General features: G+C 42.0%; 1 protein-coding gene across 8 annotated transcripts in view; it reads left to right on the top strand.

Annotated features, from left to right (window-relative positions):
* The window catches only part of PAX5 (paired box 5), a 316,792-nt gene that overhangs the window by 92,323 nt on the left and 202,396 nt on the right, over window positions 1-22,073 (top strand). For all 8 annotated transcript variants that reach the window (XR_008316357.1, XR_008316358.1, XM_053297041.1 and 5 more), the window contains one exon: window positions 11,614-11,789. Coding sequence is in view for 6 of the 8 variants with exons in the window: in XM_053297041.1 (XP_053153016.1) it covers window positions 11,614-11,789 (176 nt within the window). In the remaining 2 variants the exon portion in view is untranslated. The remainder of the gene's footprint in view (window positions 1-11,613; window positions 11,790-22,073) is intronic.

The raw sequence follows: 22,073 nt of genomic DNA, 5'->3' as shown, positions 1-22,073 counted from the left end.
GAAGGAGTGCTCCCTCCTAGTGTGGAACTGCCTTATGTCCCTGTTGGTGGCAGTCCAGTTATATGTCCGATTAAACTTAGATTGCTGTCAGACTTTTATTACTACAAGAAGTCCTTTGCAAACATTGTGTTGATGATACACCTGCCTGAAATACTAATAGATTGATTTAGAACACTGACCAGCCTATAATAGCAAGAGGAATATCACTTTTCATGGTCAAAATTTTACAGGATTAATAACTCGTGTTGGGTGGCCAGGATTAAAACTTTAGGAGCTTGAGGCTTTACAGTACATTTTGCTTTTTGTATAATATTTGAAAATTGTAATCTGCCCTGAGAACTGAAGAATGATGTGGGCTGGAAACTGGGGTGAATAAAGCTGTAATCCAATGCATATTTATCTGGGATCCCCACTGAAATTCTGCTGAAATAGTTGGATGTGCTCCTGAATAAAGTTGGGCAGGATTGGGTTGTAAATGAATGATAGGTTATAGGTTTTGCCAGTTACAGGTTTTTGCCAACTTACTTATTTAGTGGTAGAATGCAACCTTATCCAGAGAAAGTTTGTACCAAATTAAGCAACATATTTAAGGACGAGTTTATACAATCTTCAGAATCAAGTGGCATGTTTTTCTGGACTGTACTACTTCACTCTGCAGGTGAAGGTCTGCGCAGGAGATCAAAGGCACTAGCCAGGCATTCAAACATGTAGCCCTCCATCTGCAGTTTAACAGCCCTGCTTTATCACAGGGTTCTGCAGATTATATAAACAGGCCTTTAGTGAGGAGAGCTGGTCTTGTGGTAGCAAGCATGACTTGTCTGCTTAGCTAAGCAGAGTCTGCCCTGGTTGCATATGAAAGGGAAACTAGAAGTATGAGCACTGCAAGATATTCCCCTTAGGGGATGGAACTGCTCTGGGAAGAGCAGAAGGTTTCAAGTTCCTTCCCTGGCATCTCCAAGATAAGGCCGAGAGGGATTCCTGCCTACAACCTTGGAGAAGCCGCTGTCAGTCTGTGAAGACAATACTGAGCTAGATAGACCAATGGTCAGACTCAGTATATGACAGCTTCCTATGTTCCTATGATTAAATGGCAATTTTAAAATGCTATAGCATACCTGCCAACATGGCCCTATTTCCCCATTCACTGAATGGGAAAATAGGGACATGTTGGCAGGTATGCTATAGCCCTATTAACAAGAAATATCTAGAGAAATAAATGCATGAAGGGTAGGAGGCAGAATGGGACCACTCCAATCTCCACACAAATGTGTGATGGTTGGAACAACTCAGTACATACACAGTTGTACACAGGCGCGTAACAACGATCGGGCAAGGGGAGACAGTTGTCTGGGGGCCCCACTGCCTGGAGGGGCCCCCCAGAGGCACCTCATGTGACTCCCCATTGCCCCCTGCCCAGCCCCAAGGCCCCTCAGCCACTTGCCCTCTTCGCCGTCTCTCCAGCTTGTTCTCCTGGCCGGCAATCCAGGCAGCAGGCAAGCTGCCAAGAGCTCCTTTTCTCCCGCCTCTCAGCTGATCGGCGGGTGGGCGGGGTTTCCACCGAGGCCTCCGTGTAGGCCTCTGTGAAGCCTGAACTCCAGTAGGGCCCAAGCCAGCCTGGAAGGAGGAGGCAGCCAGAGTGGCCACCACTGCTCTCTGCAGCAGAAGACCCCTTGCTGCCAGGTAGAGTGTGAACTCCTTTTTGTGGTTACCTTCCCCCCCCCCCCCCGATATATAGGCATCTGCTTGCCATAGGGCTTTGATATGGGGGGGGGAGGGACTGAGAAGTCTCTGAATATTTATTTTTAAACAGCTTGGAAAATTTGCTGGCTTAAAAAAAACTATCTAAAAAGTCCTATAAGTGGCTTGTTTCATGGCAAAAAATTACAAAAACTTCTGGAAGAAACAGTATTATATTTATTTTATTCATTCATTCATTCATTTATAAATGCACTTATGTTCAAGTTGTTTTGCAACCCAGAACGTCTGAGTGAGAACTGTGAAGCATGTTTTGTGCTTTTATTTTATTTTATTTTTCTTGTGTGTGAACTGCTCCCCAATAACTTGCAGGGACTTCAGGGTCAATCTGGCCAACATGTGAATGCAGCACCTCTATTCCAGAGGAGATGTGTGTTAAAGGGCTTTAAAAGCCTCTTGTGAAAAACCTCCTGGAATCAAACTTTACTGAATTTGTTCAGAATTCTGAGAAAACAAACATAGGCTCACCCTGCATGGTTGAAAGTCTCCTTTGCTAATCTGCAGCGAGGGGGCCATTTTAATCATTCATCTTTCTAGTGTGTTCTAGGCATTAAAAGTAAAACAAATGTATAGTACTCAATGTATATCACTATATATTGTGACATGTGCATGTGTGTATTCAGTGAAATGTATTTCCAGGCAGCATACTTATTTTGGAATATCAGACTTAAATCCTTGGGGGCCTGGGGTGTGCGGAGGCCCTGGACTTTGAGTGGGGGGGGGGATTTTAAAATCTCGTCTCTGGGCCCATTCCAACCTTGCTACGCCCCTGGTTGTACACATGTAGGTGTGGTTGGAAACTCTGCATAATGCAGGCTTCCAAGTGCCTAGACTGAACCTACAGATATTGAGCCTACTATATAATCTGTGTGTGTTCTCAACTTCAAATCTACTTTGGGTGAGAGAGCACAGAGACTTACAGTGTTTTGTAACATTATTTATTAACAAATATACAAGCAGCGATGATTGGAAGGAAGTAGACTTCTAAAAAGAAATGGCAAAACTGCTGATTCTGCATTAGAATCCCAGATAGCAACATTGTGGACTCTTAAAGCCCTCCAGGCTGCTTCCAGATCAGTTTACTCCAGCTAAAATCTCCCAATTCTCTGTCTGACTTTGTTTCTATTCAGACTTGCTGCAAACTAGGGGCATAGCAAGGTTGAAGGAGGCCCTGGGACAAAACTTGAAGATCGGCTCCTGCCCATTCCCCACCTCCCTGCCTTTTATTTCAGAGAGGCAGGAGGGGGGAGAGTGAAGAGCAAGCTGTCTCTCAGATAGTGGGCACTCTCCTTCAGGGGTGCAGGGACATTCCCCCCCCCCCAATTCAATTATAATTATGTCCCCGCAAGTGTAGCCAGGTTGGAGTCAGTAGTGTTGCACTTTGGACTACTCATCACAAGTGGGAGCCTACCCTACCTAGAAAACTCATTTACCCCAATTATTTTTTCTTAAATATACTTTTACATTGTGGCATTAATATGTGTCTTTAATGAACAAGAGATTGCTTTTAGCTCACCTAGGAGTCTACCACCATCTGGCTTAGGGTGGCGTTTTCAAGTTCACTTCCTATCCTTCTTGGGGGCCAGTCTCCTCTAGCCATGTCACTACTGTTTGCTCCCTGCCCCACCCTGTATGCATTCCCCAGGGAGGGTCCAGTCTCAGAATGAAAAGTCTCCCAGTGCTATATGAGGGGACAGTGGGACGGGCCAGTTGGGAGGAGAACATAACAGCTGCTTCTTTGCACAGTGCATAAAGGTACTTCGTCACACAGTACATATGTAACTTATGGAATTTGCTGCCACAAGATGTGGCGGTTGTCCAGGGGTGGAGCTGTATTTGGGCAGGTGTGTCTCAAGAACACGTGTGTGCGTGTCTCAAGAGCAGGTGTGTCTCAAGCCCCCAGGCCACCTCACTCACCTCCTCTTGCTCACTTGCCTCCCCTTCCTTGCTGACCAGCAGCTCCTGCTGCTGCCACACTCTGCTGTGCCCTAACCCTAACCCTGTCAGCTTTTTCCCTTGTGGCACACTGCAATGCCCATCCCTAGTGGTGCACTGTGCTCCTGCAGCCTGCCACTGCTTCCTAGCCACGCGGGGTCCTGACCCTGAAGCAGCTGGGAAATGAGGGCGCACATGAATGTTCTTCATTCCCAATCACCTTGGGGGCAGAGCTGACTGGAACACGGCACACTGGCAGTATCCGTGGTGGTTGGGAGGTTGCCAGGAGAGGGACCATGCCACTGCTGCCACCATGGAGGGGGCCTGCCTGTGAGAACCTCACTACACCACTGTGACTTAGATTGCTTTTAGGGGGAATTAAATTAATGGAGAATAGGTCTATCAGCAATGATTATTTACCAGTATTTTTCCTTCGCTGTGCAAACAGCAGTTTGGGGGAATGAACTGGCATAGGGGAAAACATCCCTCCCTCCAACATTGCTGCTGTTAAATTTGCTGCCTCCTCTTGCCCCCTGTAGGTATATTTTATTAGGTGGTATGATAAAAGTTATCTTAAGCTTATTTTGTGTTGAAAGGATATGTGAACTTCAGTTCACTATTCAGGCTGCTCATGAAGCTCTGTGCTAAATAATAATCCATTCCTAGTATATGCCTTTGTAGAAAAGTCAAAACTGACTAACATAACCACACATGCTTAAGATAACACAAGTATTTTTAAAAAACAAAACTTGGGTAGTGCATGACAAATTGGAGGGCGCCATTCAGTAAATAGAAAGTGGAAGGGTACCATCACTCTTTGGAAACTGGTATCTCAGTATGTTACCAAAATACCTTTATTTATTTATTTATTTATGTTATTATTTTATTTAACATATTTTATGCCGCCCAAAACCCACGTCTCTGGGCAGTTTACAACAAAGCAAACCAACAAAAACAAAAAAGTTAAAACATTAGTTAAAACAAATGACAACAGAAAAATTAAAACATTAGTTAAAACAAAATAAATGATACAGAAAAAGTTAAAACATTACAACAATTTAAATTTTAAAACAACATTTTAAAACAATGTTAAAACTATTAAAACAATATCTAATTAAAAGCCTAGATGAATAAATGTGTCTTGACTGCCTTTTTAAAAGTTGTCAGAGGTGGGGAGGCTCTTATTTCAGCAGGGAGCATGTTCCAAACCTTTGGGGCAGCAGCGGAGAAGGCCCATCCCTGGGTAGCCACCAGACGAGCTGGTGGCAACTGCAGATGGACGTCTCCTGATGTTCTCAATGGGCGGTGGGGTACATAACAAAGAAGATGCTCTCTTAAATACCCAGGGCCCAAGCTGTTTAAGGCTTTATAGGTTATAACCAGCACCTTGTATTTTGCCCAGAAACCTATTGGCAGCCAGTGCAGATATTTCAATACGGGAGTAATATGGTCTCTCCGAGATGACCCAGAGACCAACCTGGCTGCCGCATTCTGTACCAATTGTAGTTTCTGGACTACACACAAGGGCAGCCCCAATAGAGAGCATTGCAGTAATCCAGTCTGGAGGTTACCAGCAGATGTACCCCTTTTCTGAGGTCGTTTATCTCAAGAAACGGAAGCAGCTGGCGTATCAGTTGAAGCTGATAGAAGGCACTTCTGACCACTGCCTCAACCTGGGATACCAGGGAGAGGCTTGGATCCAGAAGCACCCCCAGACTGCGTACCTGTTCCTTCCGGGGAAGTCTGACCCCATCCAGAACAGGCAGATCAAACTCATCTCCCAGATTTTGACTCCACACAATGAGTACCTCTGTCTTATCTGGATTCAGTCTCAGTTTGTGTCTGACTCAATGTTTTCTAGGCCAAGCAATCCAATAAAGATGTTACTGGACTCTCACGCCATATCACAAATAACTTCTTCGGCTCTCCTCAGTTTCAAAAGCAGTTTGCCATGCAGCACATAAGGATCTTGCAAAGTCATCTTGGACTCATGGAACTGGCTTCCTGGTTCTTTGGATCCTGGCCCTTGTTTATTCAATAGTAAATCTCATTTATTTCATTGGGATATACTTTCAAATAAGTCTGAGTACAGCAATAGTGTTAAATAAGTATGAGTACAGCAATAGTGTTGTTGACATGGAAACACAGTTTTCCTAAATGATAGAATGACTGGATGAAGAATTCCTTTACCGCTCCCTGGAGCATATTTATAATTTAAACTGTTAGAAGTCTGCCAACAGTATTTTTAATTATCAGAGATGTTCTGGTGTACTCAAACAATGTCTGATGGTAATGGTAATTATCTCACATTTAAGTGAGTGTTGAAATAAATTGCCATGGGAATTAAAATTTGACAAATTCTTTGTATTTGTTAACTGTCAAATTCAGTTCTGAATCATCACAAACTGATGCAAATCATACAAAACTTGGATTTTAGTAATGAATTGCAAAACCCAGTTTATGAAGTTTTATAATATATAATTTATAATAGTAAAAAGAAGCTTAACTTTCATGATTGCTGTTTAATTTTTTGGATGCAGTTCACAGTACAGTTTCCAATTTAAAACTGAATTTAGTTCAGTCCTAGTTTGTACATTGTCTTTTCAGCCACAATGGGTCCCAAAGCTTACGGGAGTATTCACTCTTTCATTACAGGTGCAATGTACCTAAGCAAATGTGTCATAAATAGTATATTGAAAACATTGTAATGAAATGCAACAAATGCTTAACAGCATATAGCAGTAATGCCTGAGTATAAGATGAATTATAATGAATGATTATACCAAGTTAAAACTTAACAAATTGTTCTGGTAAGAATTAATCTGCCTACTTTCCTTTCACTATCCCTACAATTGGACTAAAGTTGGTAAAAATCAGGCAGTTCATATGTTAGCCCACTTGCACCTCAAACATTCATGCATCTGCCATCTTGAATTGGGGTGGATGACATCATCACAAACTATGCATTTGAGGTGTCCCGATGTGTCCCTACAACTGTACCAAATTGGGTACAAATCAGTTCCCACTTGCACCTCAGCTGTTCACGTGCCTGCCATCTTGAATCAGGGTGGATGACATCATTACAAACTATGCCCTTAAGCTGTCCCTATGTGTCCCTACACACCTGTAGCAAATTTGGTTCAAATAAGTTAGGTGGTTCACAAGTTAGCCTTCTTGCCCCTCAAACGTTCACACATCCACCATCTTAGATCGTGGTGGATGTCATCATTACAAACTCCACCATTGAGGTGTCCCTACGTATCACTTTACAACTGTACCAAATTTGGTTCAAATCGGTTAGATGGTCCACAAGTTAGCCCACTTGCACTTCAAATGTTTACAAGTCCACCATCTTGAATCGGGGTGGATGGCATCATCACAAACTACACCACTGAGGTGTCCCTATGTTTCACTACAGCTGTAGCCAATTTGGTTCAAATTGGTGAGGCGATTCACAAGTTAGCCCACTTGCGCCTCAAACATTTGTGTCCATCATCTTGAATTTGGGTGGATAACATCATCACAAACTATACCATTGAACCATCCCTATATGTCCCTACAGCTGTAGCCAATTTTGGTTCAAATCGGTGAAGTGGTTCACAAATTAGCCCACTTGTGCCTCAAATGTTTATGCATCTTCCATCTTGAATTAGGCTGGATGACATCATCACAAACTATGCCTTTGAGGTGTCCCTACAACTGTACCCAATTTGGTTCATATTGGTCCAGACATTGCGAATTTGATGGGGGGGGGGGAGGATCACACACACAGACACGCACATGGTCGGACACACACATGGAATGCCAGGTGATCTCATAAGCCTACTGGAAAGTAGGCTAAAAATGGGTCCTGCCTGCAACCTTGGAGAAGCCATTGCCAGCCTGTGCAGACAATACTGAGAGATGGACCAATGGTCTGACTCAATATAAAGCTGCTTCCTAAGTTCCTATGAGTGGCTCCAGAGAGGGGGTGGGGGGTAAGTGCCCCCTCAGACAAGTACTTTGTCTCCAACCAGCCTCCCCACTTCTGTTTCAGAAATGTAATATGTGCGGCACAGCTTGCCCCTTCTGGTCCCTTCAATTTCCCCCCCTAGTGCCACCACTGTACTGTGCACATCTGTTTGAGTGTGTGATAGCTGTTGGTGTAGAACATAAGTTTTGTACAGCTTGGCAGTTACTATCTTTTGAAATTGATTAGCATGGCTTAAGAAAGAGCTCTGATCTTGCTAGACTCTTGAAAGTTTTGTCTCTACTTATCTAGAGAACGTATGTCTGCCTATCCAGATGTTGCTGGAATCTATTAAGCGGCTTTCTTTTATGACTGATTCAAAACTAGCCAAAGCAGAATTTATCCTAATATGGTATCTTTCAACTGAAATCAAATTAAATAATTCTTGAAAATATCTCACTGTGAGAAGACCATGTACACCCATGCACCCCTCTGTGCCATTGCATTGAGCTAAAATGGAAAGGGAGATCATGGCGCCTCTGTCCCTACAGTTGCATAACCTGTGTGACCAATATGCCAAAGTTAAAGATTCGTTTGTTGGAGCTAGGACAGTCATCTTGAAGGGTTGAATGGAATGAATTTCAAATAGTAAAAGGTGGCTTGGTGAGTGGGGCGGAACTCACACAAGGTGCTTGTGCTCTGTTTTGCTCCACTCACATGTTAGGATCTAACCCAATCTGTGCAATTACTTTAACTCACATTAATCACAGAATTCTATATGTCCACGGGTGTAGCAAGGTTGGAGTGGGCCTGGAGATGAGATTTTAAAATGGGCCCCTCACTGCTGATTAACAAAGGAGATTTTCAACCATGCAATGCAATCCTATGTATGTTTTCTCATAAATCCTAACAAATTCCGTACAGTTTGCTTCCAGGTAAGTGTGTAGAGAATTGCAGCCTCAGGCAGCAAATCTAACCACATTTAGCTGGAAGTACATTTCACTGAAAGACTTTGCAATTTTTTGTCACGAAATAAGCCACTTATAGGACTTTTTTGATGGTTTTTTAATTTTAAAAATATTAAAACCCAACAATTTGTCCAATCCATTTCAATTTAAATATACATATTCTTCCTACATCTCTCTGCTCAAAACCAAAGCCCTATGCCCAGTCATTCCAGGTGATCTAAAGACTGGGGCTGAAATGGGGTTGTTTTTTTATGAAGGCAAAGGGCAGATGCTTCCATATCGGGGTGGAACTACTTTTTTAAAAATAGTTTTTTAAAATTAAAAAAAATATTTTAAACCAGCAAATTCCTCAATCTTTGAATTAAATATTCAGAGTCATTTCAATCTGCCCTACATCCCCTCCACCTTATATTAAAGCTCTATGGCAAGCAATCCCTAAATATCCAAGGGAGGGGGGAATAACCACAAAAAGGAAATCATATCCTACCTCCATTACTAAGCCTGAGGAGTCAAAAGCTGGGCAGAGCTGTGGTGGGCAAGGGCAGCCAGTGCTGGCCACTCTGCCTCCCTCCCTCCTTCCTTCTTTGCTGCTTGCCTGCCAGCACTTGAGTTCAGGCTTCAGAGAGGCCTGCACAGAGGCCTCTCTGGAAGCCCCACCCACCGACCGAACAGCTGAGAGGCAGAGACTGAAGGGGCTGCAGCAGCTTGCAGGCTGCTTTACTCCCCTGGCCAGAGCAGGAGGGCTAGCAGGAGAGGGGGCCAGCAGGCAAGGCAAGGGGGACTAGGCCTGTGGGCCTAGAGACATTTGTCTCCCCTTGCCCAATAGAACTTATGCCCCTGTATATGGCTTGACGTGCCCCATTACATGAAAGCTTAAGCAACTGAAGGTGCAATTGTTTTCAGTAAAGCAGAAGCAGAACAATCTTTTTGTTTCCATTTCACCATAATTATGTAAACATAGAGTTTTAAAGAAGCCCAATTGCAAATAATATTGGTTTAACCTGAAATTTAAAATGCGCATTTCCATGCTCTGCAGAAAGGGGATTTTGGCCTTTGGCTACTGTGCAGCTACTTACTAGAGTTTTAATTTTATAAGCCATGGTTGACTAAACACAGCACTTGTTCTGATAAACATTATACCATTTGAGAAAGTAGGCAAAATCGTCCCTGTGCTTTTCATATATTTGTAACTTTTCACCCTGTGTGTACCAAAATATAATTCTTATTCAAGCTTAGACTTTCCTCAGTGCATGTACAGGAACAGATTGTATTTTTGCCTTAAATTAGAGTGCTGGTTGCTGAACAAACAACCCACTGCTTTTATTGTTTATCTTCTTTTTCATTGTCATCATCACCATCATCATTACTATCAACCCTAAATGTACATTATTCTGAAATTAACAAATTTTGTTTACTTCAGAATCTTCAAATTGTTTTGTGCTAATGGACAAGGTTTTGGACATCATTATTATTTTGCCTGTATGTGTCAAATACATTGTTATAGTTCACATCAGGCACCTTCTGTATACTCAGGGGCCACTTTGTTCTCAAGACTGTGTGGTCCAGAGGCTGGATAAAATTATTTTGGGGCAGATTTGCCATTCCTGGTCTGAGTACTCATCACTTTCTTAACCCTCACCCAAATAATCGGGCCAGATTGACCTGAAGAAGTGGAAAACAATAAACAAACCTTTGATTTCATTGTTCTACAAATTCATATTGCTTGTATTTCTCAACCTTAAGGAGGTCAATTGCCCTGTGGTGTTTTATGCTTCATCTGCTTGTAATTTTTTGTAAAGTGCACTATATATTCTGATGGTGCTGGGGTTATGTTTACCCCAATTGCATTGAATGTGAAACTCAAATTAATATTCATCTTTCTGTTTCATTTTTGTATGTACAAAAGAATTGACTGTTATTGGCCCTATTATTTTTATGCTACTTTATTTGTGTGGTTCCAAAGGAAAATATTTAATGAAAGATTGAATATTCTTTTTCTTTGTAGTTGATGTCATGCTTAAGGCAACCCACTCAGGTTGTTGTTTCTATGACTTATTTGGGATTTATTTCCCCTCTATATCAAATTAGTAAAATATGCATTTTGTTTGGTGAGGAGGGTTAAAATGAGTCTGTGTGGGCACCCAAAATTCTTCATTATTTTAAAAATGCAGATCAATACATGGGCAGAAGGAAAGTTAACCACTTAAGTCAGGGAAATATTTACACCAAACTTAAAGAGAGCAGGTTTTACTACATGTTTGTCTCTCTGACTGGTTTTGCTCTATCTATCTATCTATCTATCTATCTATCTATCTATCTATCTATCTATTTAATTTATATACCGCCCTTCCAAAAATGGTTCAGGGTGGTTTGCACAGAAAAATAATAAATAAATAAGATGGATCCCTGTTCCCAAATGGCTCACAATCTAAAAAGAAACATAAGATAGACACCAGCAACAGTCACTGGAGGTACTGTGCTGGGGGTGGATAGGGCCAGTTGACTCTAGTTACCATTATATGTACTCTATGTACCATATAGTACTTTAGTATAATTTTACTATAAGAAGTTGATCATTTTTAGGGAATTTTTGGTAACATGATATAGATACTTTTGATTCACATTACGTTTGATTAAAGTTCTGTTACCATCACCAGTTACTCAGTTGCTGGATGATTCTGAAGCAGTTTCCTATAACCCTTCAGGGATTGATTTATTTTCTAAATATAAACACTGTACATGCAAGTTATATTTATATAATCAAAGATGTTTTAGTTGTTTATGTTTTAATCCGCAAACAACCCAGTGATTTGTATATGGGGTGGTATATAAATACATAAAATTAAAGAAAAGCACAGTCAAATTGATGCATTGTGAAGTTGTAACTGCCAATTTTTTTTTTTTTGTAAATATAAAACATTTAAAAAACCTAGCAAAGAATAAATTGTGATTACCACTGTAATAGCTATATATCTGTCTTGGTTTTTTTTCTTCCCTCTTGGAAAGGTATTCAGGAGTCTCCAGTACCAAATGGCCATTCTCTCCCGGGTAGAGATTTCCTTCGGAAACAGATGCGGGGAGATCTTTTCACCCAGCAGCAGTTAGAAGTGTTGGATCGAGTCTTCGAAAGACAACACTATTCTGACATCTTCACAACAACTGAACCCATAAAACCAGAGCAGGTAATACTTACAGCTGAAACTGAATTCTTCTTCAGTTTTGTCATCATATGCACCTCCAGGTCAAATATTCAACTGTTGTTCGCCATCTTCTATTTCATATTTGACATTTAATATATGTTGCCGTATTTGAAGTCTGATATTCAGCATTTGATAATAAACAGCATATTCAACAGATAATAAACAGGATATTCTGTACATCATATTCAATATTTGTTCACTAATTGATAACTGATATACTGAGGTTGTACACACGATCAACTTACCCAGGGCTCCTACCTGTCTCTCCGTACATGATCACTGTGTAACTGAGGGCTCTACCACTCACCATGGAACATGAGCAGCACCGTGGTGAGTGGCGGAGCCAGAAGAGGCAGTCCTCCAGCATCCCACAATGCATTGCACCAGAAGAACAGTGCATTGGGGGCTTTCCCTGCTGCTAGGCGCTCTTGCCATCCATCTTTGTGAACACTTGGGCTACAGGCAGCCCAAATGTTCACATGATGGGGAGTGGGGTAGAAGGGCACCCTTTTACTCCACTATTAGCCCAGGTAAAAACCCAGGCTACCTGGTCACAGAGCGCTGGGATCGGGACCTATCCCGGTGCTTCTAATGACCAGTTCTACCCAGGTAGGGCTGCCCTAGCCTGGGCAGAGCTGGTCATGAGAATGACCTTAATGAGTTTCTGAGATTCACTCTCTGAAATATACTCACTCTTCGAAACTTTCACAATGTGATATTCAGAAACATCGAGATTGATTAATTTATATATTTAATACATATCTATACTGCACCTTCAACTGCATTCTTAGGGTAGTTTACAAAGGCATTAGAAACACAAGATAAAAATAATCCACAGTTACAAAACATTTAAACAGTCATAAAAATCAGTAGCTAAAATGAATAAAACTGCAACAGGCCTTTTAAACCTTAGAAAATTATGATGTGAATGACAAGAGTTAAAGCTGGAAGGAGAATTACAGCCAGAGAAACAGGATTTAAAAAAAAAATAATAATCAAGAGGCAAAGGAATACATAGCAGGACCAAAATGCAGTCAGAACTGGAGTCTCACTTGTTGATGCTGTCAGAGTTAATGCAGAAAAAGAGAAGAACCAATGTAGTCAAATACTGATTTCTATCATCTAACATATATCTAGTTAACCAAATTAAGAAACCTCCCCATAAGGGATAATAATAAAACCATACAGAATAGATGCTGTAACCTTAAGAAAACAGCCATGTCACAAGATTTTAAGATTTGAGGTAAAATTCAATAAACAATCTCCCAGTTTTAACTCAAAACTTTAGCATATTTATCCAAATTCAAGACAGCTCTGAATTTAAGATGACCCCTTTAAAACGTAAATACATTTATACCAGCATTTACTCAAAAGGAACAGGACTGTGAATTCAAGATGACCTCCTAATGTCAACACACACACACACACACATATACTGGGGGAAAATCTAGTCTTGGATTCAGGTAAATACAGTATTGTATTCCACCAAGACTTTCCAAATACTCACTTTCCAACTGGAAATAATCATGCACACAATTTTAGGAAAGGGGTTTGCATTTTTGTTAAGCATTTAAGAGAGGAAATAGCTGTGATTAAGAATTAACAAATATTTCACATTAGCAATTAAATTGTTGAGTTCCAATCATTTGTTTTGTATGGTACCTGAACTCCACCTATCATAGTGTCTCCTGTGCAGTAGTATGAGTTTCTGTATGATGTTGCTCCGAAGCCTCACTGAAGCAAATAGAGGAGAAGGTAAGACCTGGATCGCATCTAAAACACTTCCAGGCACTTTGGGGTTTGTAAGAAGATAGGCCAGAGAGAACTGCATTTCTGTGCTCTTCAGTGTATATTTTACTTTCTGATATATGGATCCAGTTTAGGGTTTGCACAGGTTCAACAAGAAAAAAATGCTACAGTATTTTGCACAGAGCCTGTTCACCCATTCAGCTGTGATTCCACAAATACTGAGTAATCATACGTTGCTTATATAAACTTAGCTCTTAGAGTCCTACCTTTCATTATTATTGCACATAGCCTAAGGCAATTTGTCAGATGTATAAATGGAAGCTATGATCTAGTCACTTTTAAATCCCACAAATTTCAGTGGGAAAGATTTAACCCTTTTCTTACCCTCTCATTGCAATCAGTTATATTTGCTGGATCATGCCTAGACACATTGTTTCTGAACCCCCTTCCCCACCTCTCTTGCAGATACAGTACACATATGCTAAGACATTGGATGAAAGTTGGAGGATTAAGCAAGCATTTTGACTTAATCCTCCAAATTTAAATGATAAGATATATGTTGCCATAAAACCTTAGGATGAAACCTACTCAGTCCTGGTAATACTATCCTGGAGAACAAGTTTCTGCTTTGTTTAGCGACTTGCCTTAAATATGGATCTCATGCAGTTGTACAGAACCCGAACAAACTTGGATTATAATTCTATATAATATAATAACATATCTATACAATATACTTTAAAATGTAGGATCCAAGTGAAAATTCAGCTTGATTTTCATAAGTGAGACAGTGAAGAGTGAATGAAATGCTTTTTATGTGCCATTCGGTTGAGTTTACTTCACCATGGCTGTTGGTGGCAATTTAGAGAGACTAGTTACTAGTACAGCAAAAGCCCAAATTGCAGGATACGTTAATAAAAGTACAAAGAATCCCTTTTGATTGGTTTTCCAGCCTGTCAACATTAGTGTACAGAAGCTGAATTTAGAGGAATCATATCAGGAAAAAGCAGTTTCAGAATTATTAGATCATAATGTTTTTAAGGTTGTTAAGAATTGGTGAATACAAGGCACTCACTAATATGAGTGCCAGGAACCAACACAGATATGAAGGACACTGTTGTACACTTCTGTAGAACATGTGTAGTTATTGGTTCATTTGTGACAAATGTAGTACTATATTTTACTTATTTGCTGATTTACATTTATGTAACATTTGACATATTCCAAAAATTCAAAATAGATAACACATTTCACAACAATAAAAATATAAGATCTAAAACAAGCACATCTTGCTGAAGTATGTCATTCTGTAATATTTCAGTCTGGCTTAATTCTGGCCACCAAATGCAACTCCATAGCAGAAAGGTACTTCAGGAATAGTGACTCTCAAATGACCTAGTGACCTAACCAAAATATCTGAATCTTCACAATGTCTGTGGAGGGATGGGGTAGGGAATAAGGGTACAATTATACTAGGCTGCAGCTTGAAACCTTGGACTACTACAAGATACGAACCCAGAGCCAGCAAAGTAGCAGCCACTGGCATGACTGCAATGATGCCCTTGGCATCTGAACAGTTTAACCATATCATGTAAAGGTCTTGCTATTGCTGCTGCATCTATTACTACTGTTCTTAACACTCCTGCAAAATAATTAGTGCCAGTACCATTCTAGGCACAGTGCAGAACAGGAGAGAGCAGAAGGTAGATTGGAATCTGCTGGTAGGTCTCTGGATGATATGTAGTAGATCAGGAAGAGTACAGTAAGAAACTCTTGCTTGTCTTTCTGACTTCCAATCACTGGTCCCTCTAACAGGGATTCCCAGATGTTGTTCAGATGTTGTTCTGCAATGGCCTTTGGCTGGGGATTATGGGAGTTGTAGTCAACAACATCTTGGGATCCCTGTTAGAGGAAAACTGCTTCCAATTGTTTAACAATAACAAACAAGTAAAAATAGTTCTCTGCCATGGTTGGCTTTGTGCTAATTGTGCATCTATCAGCCTCAATATTCCTAACCTGTAAAACAGGATTATTAATTGGTTGCCTTTGATCAGATCTTTGTGTATCTCTGCTGGCCAGGTTTAGATCTTTGTGTTATAATTCCTGATCTGGAGTAATTCAGATGTAGATTGTATTTGCAAATGCAGGTTCTTTCAGTATATGGCTCATACCACCATTTTTCATCCACCCCCCCCTTCCTCCCATAGTCCCTATTTTGCACCTGAGTTCAGTTGGTGGGCTTCAAGAGTCTAGTAACAAACAATCAAGGTAGATCTCATAAACCTGAAGTCTGCCTATCCCAATAAAGAGGATAGAAACACAACTTATGCATAGAGGCAGGGCTGGCCCTTCCACTAGGCAAACTAGGCAGTCACCTAGGGTGTTAAGTAGGGAGCGGTGCCGATGATCTGGGTCCTGTGCCAACTGTGCAGGTGTGTGTTGCTGCTCCCGTCGTCAGAGCGAGCAGGTGGGTGACTGAGCAGGTGCTTCCCATCCCTGTCACCCGTCTGGCCACCCGCTTGCTATCTTTGCCACCTTTGCCCACTTCTCCTGCCACTGTTGGCTGCTTCTGGGCAGCTGGCCTGCCATGGCATCTTATAATCATGTTGCCACGTTGTGTGGCAACATTGTTATAACATGCCACGGCATGACATCTATCAAAAAACAGGAAAAAACCCAGGCTACTTGGCAAGGCAGCGCTGGGATCGGCCCTGATCCTGGCACTTCATACAATTTACAGACACTAGGACATATATGATCAAATGTGTTGGGTCTCTATGCAGAGTGCCTAAAAGATGTTGATGTGAAGTTTATCATGGGTTGACCGGTAATCTGGATGGCAGGCAAAGTATTCAGACATTGCTTCACCAAGCATCCAAATGCAGCAAGGATTGGACCATTTCACATTAAGGCATGCAGCACCATTTTGTGAATTGGCCGTTTGCTTTAGTGTGGCAAAATCTTGTCAAAGAACAATATTTCAGTTCAGAAAACACAAGTAAATTTCTGTATATTGAAGATAGTCTTTTCTTCTTTAATTCCTTTGGCAATTGTATTATCATTTATTTATTTATCATATTTTTTTATTATACGTTGAGTTGTTGAGAAAATATTTGGAACCCTTGTTGAGTAATGACATCAAATTCAGTTCTGAATAAGTATCCTGATCCAGCACAAGTGAGCCATGAATTCAAACAGGTTTCCATGTGAAAAACTCTCTTTTGTATAGGGCTTACATGAACAAAAGGATTGTGCTTTGGGCAGAAACCCCGACTCCAGTGCTCAGGCATATCATACAGTGCGCCTGTGAAACACATGGAAGGTGCTGTCAGCTCTACATGCTGATTGCCTGTTTGTTGGGTATATGTAGAAATGATTCCAGATGCTTCTTCTTTGTCTAGTGAACAGTGTTGTTAAAGCTGATGGCAGTTAGCATTTGTTGAGTGATGGAAATTGTCTTTCTTAGCAGTAAGCAAATATATGTGGATTGGGGCCAAGCATTACAAATGATTGAAAAAAATGAGTGAGAAGTTTCAAATAGAATTTTTTTAAAAATAGTATTATTTTAGAATATGTATATACCATTTCAACAACACAAAATCAAAATGGTTTCAGTAGCAATAATAATAATAAAAGGCTTCTGCTGTTTCCTATGAGCATTGACTTAGTCTTGGGATCTTGCATGTCTATTGGATATTTGCTCCTAGAACTTGTATTGGAGGTACAATTTCACTTACCTGAATGTGCTGGAGTACAGTTGAAGTACATTTGCTACCCAAAATTATTTTCATGAGGATGAATATTCACCATATTTGCTGCCTGTATTTGTTGTGTGATTTTATTTGGTTTCAGTATTTGATATTTAATTTTGATATTTGATTTCAATATGCAATCTCACCAACAGTGTTTGATAGTTGACATTCAAATGACATTTAGTATTTGACATCATTTGTCAGCTGACAGTTTATGAGGCTGCATTTTGACAACAGCTAAGATCAAAACAACTGAGGCAAAAACAAGTTTAAAGTGCTTCAGTTTTGAATTCTGCAGTAACAATTCTAATTCAAAATTAAAATTAAAATTTCAAATTAAAAACTTTGCATTGTACATATTAAAAAGCACTGGTGACAGTATGGAGCCCTGGGGGATGCCAGATAAAAGTTCGTGTTTTGGAGACACCAAGCAACACCATCTGAATCTGCCCAAGAAGTAGGAGCAGAACCACTGCAAAGCAGTACCTCCCACTCCCAACCCTCTCAGACAGTCCAGAAGGATACTATTGAAAGCTGTCAAGAGATCCAAAAAAGATCAACAGATTCACACTCCCTCTGAATTCCCTGTTGGAGATCATCCATCAGGCCGACCAAGGCATTCTCCACCCCATAGCCTGCCTGAAAGCCAGTTTGAAATGGGTCTAGGTAATCAGTTTCCTCCAAGACTGTCTGGAGCTGGGAGGCCACCACCCTCTCAATTACTTTGCCTAGCCATGGAAGGTTGGAGACAGGCCTATAGTTGTTGAACTCTGGGGGATCCAATGCAGGCTCCTTCAGAAAAGGTCCAATGATTGCCTCCTTAAGACAGGAAGACATCCTGCCTTCCCTCATAGAAGCATTTATAATATAAACCAGGCCTTTTACAGCAACCCCACTGTCCGGTAGTATAAGCCATGTTGGACAAGGCTCAATAGAACAGGTGGTAGGCCTCACCGCTCCAAGCAGCTTATCCATGTCATCAGGAGTCACAAACTGTAATTGATCCAGCCTAACTACATAAGAGCAGTTGCTGGACACCTCTGCATTAGACTCTGCAATCATTGTGGGGTTTGAATCTATGTAGGCCCAAATACGAAAGATTTTATCCACAAAAAAGTGCATTAAAATGTCACAACAAGTAATTTTATTTATTTATTTATTTGATTTCTATACTGCCCTTCCAAAAATGGCTCAGGGCAGTTTACACAGAGAAATAATAAATAAATAAGAAATAAATAAGATGTATCCCTGTCCCCAAGGGCTCACAATCTAAAATGAAACACAAGATAGACACCAGCAACAGTCACTGGGGGTACCAGTTACTCACCCCCTGCTAAATAAAGAGAACAACCATGTTAAAAGGTGCCTCTTTGCCGAGTTAGCAGGGGTTGATGCTTAATTAATGGTTCCAAATTCTGATTTAAGGGAGGAATGGCATGTACTAGCCTCTCACAACCCTAAACTACTCTGCTGGGCGTGAGCTTGCAGATGCAATACGGGCAGAAAAGAATTGCATGTTTGCTGCATGTATTGCCTGATCATAGATCTTCAAATGTGCTCTATTCCTATATAATAAAACCCTAGGGTACCTGCGCCCGTGTCCTGTGTCCGTGTCTCTGGGAGGTGTTCTGCGCATGCGTGGAGCGCACGGCCTCTCATTGGCTGAGCGGGAGCGGAAGGTTCGTTGCGGCGGCGGCCATGGCTGCTGGTGGGCCTGGTCCGGCAGCGACAGGGAGAGGCTGAGGAGCCGAGGTGCCAGGCCGGGCGAGGCGCAGCGAGGAGGCGGCGGGGGAAGCCGGGTGAGGAGGCGGCGGGCCCGGGAGGCGGTGGGACCAGCTAGAGCCGTGGGCTCGGCCAGAAGAGGCGGTGGGCCCGGCCGGGAGGAGGTGGGGGGAGAGGCCGGAGAAGGTGGCGGGCCCGGGTGAAGCCGGAGCCCGGGGGAAGCGGGCCCGGGGGGAAGCCGGGGGGGAGCTGGCCTGCGGCGGGAACCACCCGGCGCCGCTGCCACCACCACCAGTTGCCGGAGGAGGCCCGGAGGAGGTGAGGCGGGGGCGCGGGCGGCAATGGTTCTTCTAGCGCCCGTTATTGTAACGGGCCTAATGTGAGTAGTGTTGTAATATATCAGATTTGAGTTGTCCTTCTGCACTTGTTCTCCAGTCGTCTACCTTGCTGCTTCAGTTCCTGTAGTTCTTCCATATACCAAGGGGCCAATTTTGAAGTGGGTCAGAGAGGATGTGTAGGAACAATCATGTCTATTACCTTGGTGAGTTTGCTGTTCCAGTTCTCCACCAGGACATCAGCAAAAACACCAGCAAAACCAACATAAAATCCTTCTAAGGCTTTTTAGAATCTTATTGGCTGTCTCGAGTGGGCCATCCTAATATACCTCTCACCCCTGCAGAGGTGGTACATGGTTGTGAGTCCAAGCTTAACCAGTTGGCCGTCCATCCATGACAATGGGGAAATCACAGGAGTCCCCACCCACGGAGCACCACACTGATCAGAGTAAAAGACCAGATCAAGTGTGTGACCAGTAACATGCGTCAGTCCCAAGACCTCTTGGGATAGGCCCATAGTTGTCATGGCCGCTATGAACTCCTGAGCTACCCTGGACAAATTGGTCTCGTAGTGAACATTGAAATCCCCCTCCATCATAAGTCTGAGACCAAGTTCACCAGCTCAGTTAGAGACTCTGCTGGGCAGCAGGGTGATCGGTTCACCAACAAAAGTCCCAGTCTATCCCTGGTCCCCAATCTCAAGTACACATCTTTGATATGATCAGACACTTTGACAGGGATCCTGATAAGGGAGAAGTTATTCTTATAGACCACGGCCACTCCACTCCCTGCCCATGTCCTCTCACCTGTTCCTCAACAGAATATCCTAGCGGAAGAAGCTGGGACCAGAATGGGTTTCCTGCCTCCCCCAACCGAGTCTCTGTGATACATATTGGGTCGACCCCTTCAACCATAATAAGATCATGGATGATTTCTGATTTATTATGGACTGAACTGGCATTACCAAGAAGCAAGGTGATGCTCTGTGGGTCGTTGGCACTTCTTTCCAAAATCAAAGAGCCGGCAAGACAGCTATTACATTTCTGATTTCCCTTCCCCTGTACCAGCCTGCTTACCTGCCAATTACTTCTTCTGTTCACCACCACCACCGGAATAGCCACCCCACAATCAATTGATACCCTCCCTTTCTCCCCATCTCCAGACAAGCCTAGACACATGGTAGACTAACTTCACCCAAGACTCAACAATAGAAGCTTTCTCAACAACAGCTTCAGCTTCTTATACAGCCATGAAATAACGTACTTTGCCTCAGCCCTCAGTCCCACACCAAAGGCCTGGCACCAAAGGCTGGTGCCCTTTGGCAGATGGCCTTACTGCCAGCTGTGCCACCAGTGCACCTTCCTTATAAGCCTCAGAACCCAGAGTCTCTCCTCTCATAAGAGACTCCAGGACAGGGCTGATGTAAGTAAAGCTCATAGGTACAGATGATCAGGCAATCAGGAAAGGAAGGCCACAGTGCTAACTAAAATGGCAGAGCAAAATTAACCCCCTGGCTTGATAGCCGGATCCCAAGCCAGGAATTTGCATGTAATAGGGAGTGAATGTGAAATTTCTCATTTTGTGTATGGAAGAGGAGGGAAGTGGCTCATGAAACACTAAACCATAGATTCATGTTGTGTCTGAAACATGCAATTGTAAAGAAGGACACAGATCTGTCTGTGTTACACGGTCATTTCCTACATTATTATTCTCAGTTATGGGGGTGCACTTCCAAGTAACTGTTGTGAAACCTGTTACATGGGAAGGATAAATAACTGTGTCTTACAAGTCAGAAAGTAATCACTACTAGAGTTATGGGCATACCTGTTTCTGACAGAGGAGCATATTAAGTATAAATCCATCCCATGAAATAGTTTTCATCACAGGAGTGATTTGCATATGCATTCCTGTAAATGAAAATGATAATGTCGGTTGAAGCCCATTTTTGTTTTCAAATTAATAGTGTTAACTTTGCCTCAAAACAAAAAACTTACAATAGGGGAAATAGCAAATATAACCTTAGAGGGGCTAATATATATATTTTAAAACCCACCAATCCACCCCAGTGATTTATTATATTTGTATCTCCTTCAAGTAAAATTACCTTTGAGTCTGTCAGTAGTTATATTGGAGGGGGGTGGGGTTGAGTAGATGGGGAGGAACGACTGCTAAATTCAGCACAAGAAAGCACATCAGCAGCAGAGAAAAACCTTCCCATATTTACTCTCAGTAGACTATTAAACAGCACCAGGCTATTAATTTGGATTTTGAGTCTTCACTAAAGCCCATAAAAGTGCACAGTTGTCGAATGGAGTTCATTTTAATTTCCTTTCAATCACAGTAAATTATTCAGGTGATAAATCAGCTGGGGCAACCTCCTGGCTGTAATAGAAACCCTAATTCCTGGCTAATTATCCAGCCCATTGCTGCCAACAGATCAATACTTCTACAAAATGGAAAGGGCTAAGGCCCTGCAATGGGCAGAGTGTCAGAAAGACAGCTGGGAACAGTGACATGTGTATGACCCCCCTCAGAGTTCAAAGGTCAGAGGAGGTTAAACTGTGCTATGGGTGTCCCCCCTCCCGTCTCTCTCTCTCTCTCTCTCTCTCTTAAAGGAATGCATCCTCTTCCAGTTACTAATTTAATTTCAAATTTGCAATATTTTCTTGAATTAATTTCAGCATTGTGTTACAAAAATCTACAGCCGATGA

The sequence above is a fragment of the Hemicordylus capensis genome, chromosome 2, assembly GCF_027244095.1.
Source record: "Hemicordylus capensis ecotype Gifberg chromosome 2, rHemCap1.1.pri, whole genome shotgun sequence".
NCBI classification, from domain to species: domain Eukaryota; kingdom Metazoa; phylum Chordata; class Lepidosauria; order Squamata; family Cordylidae; genus Hemicordylus; species Hemicordylus capensis.
The sequence above is the reverse complement of the archived record's forward strand: the minus strand, read 5'-3'. Positions and strand labels throughout refer to the sequence as shown.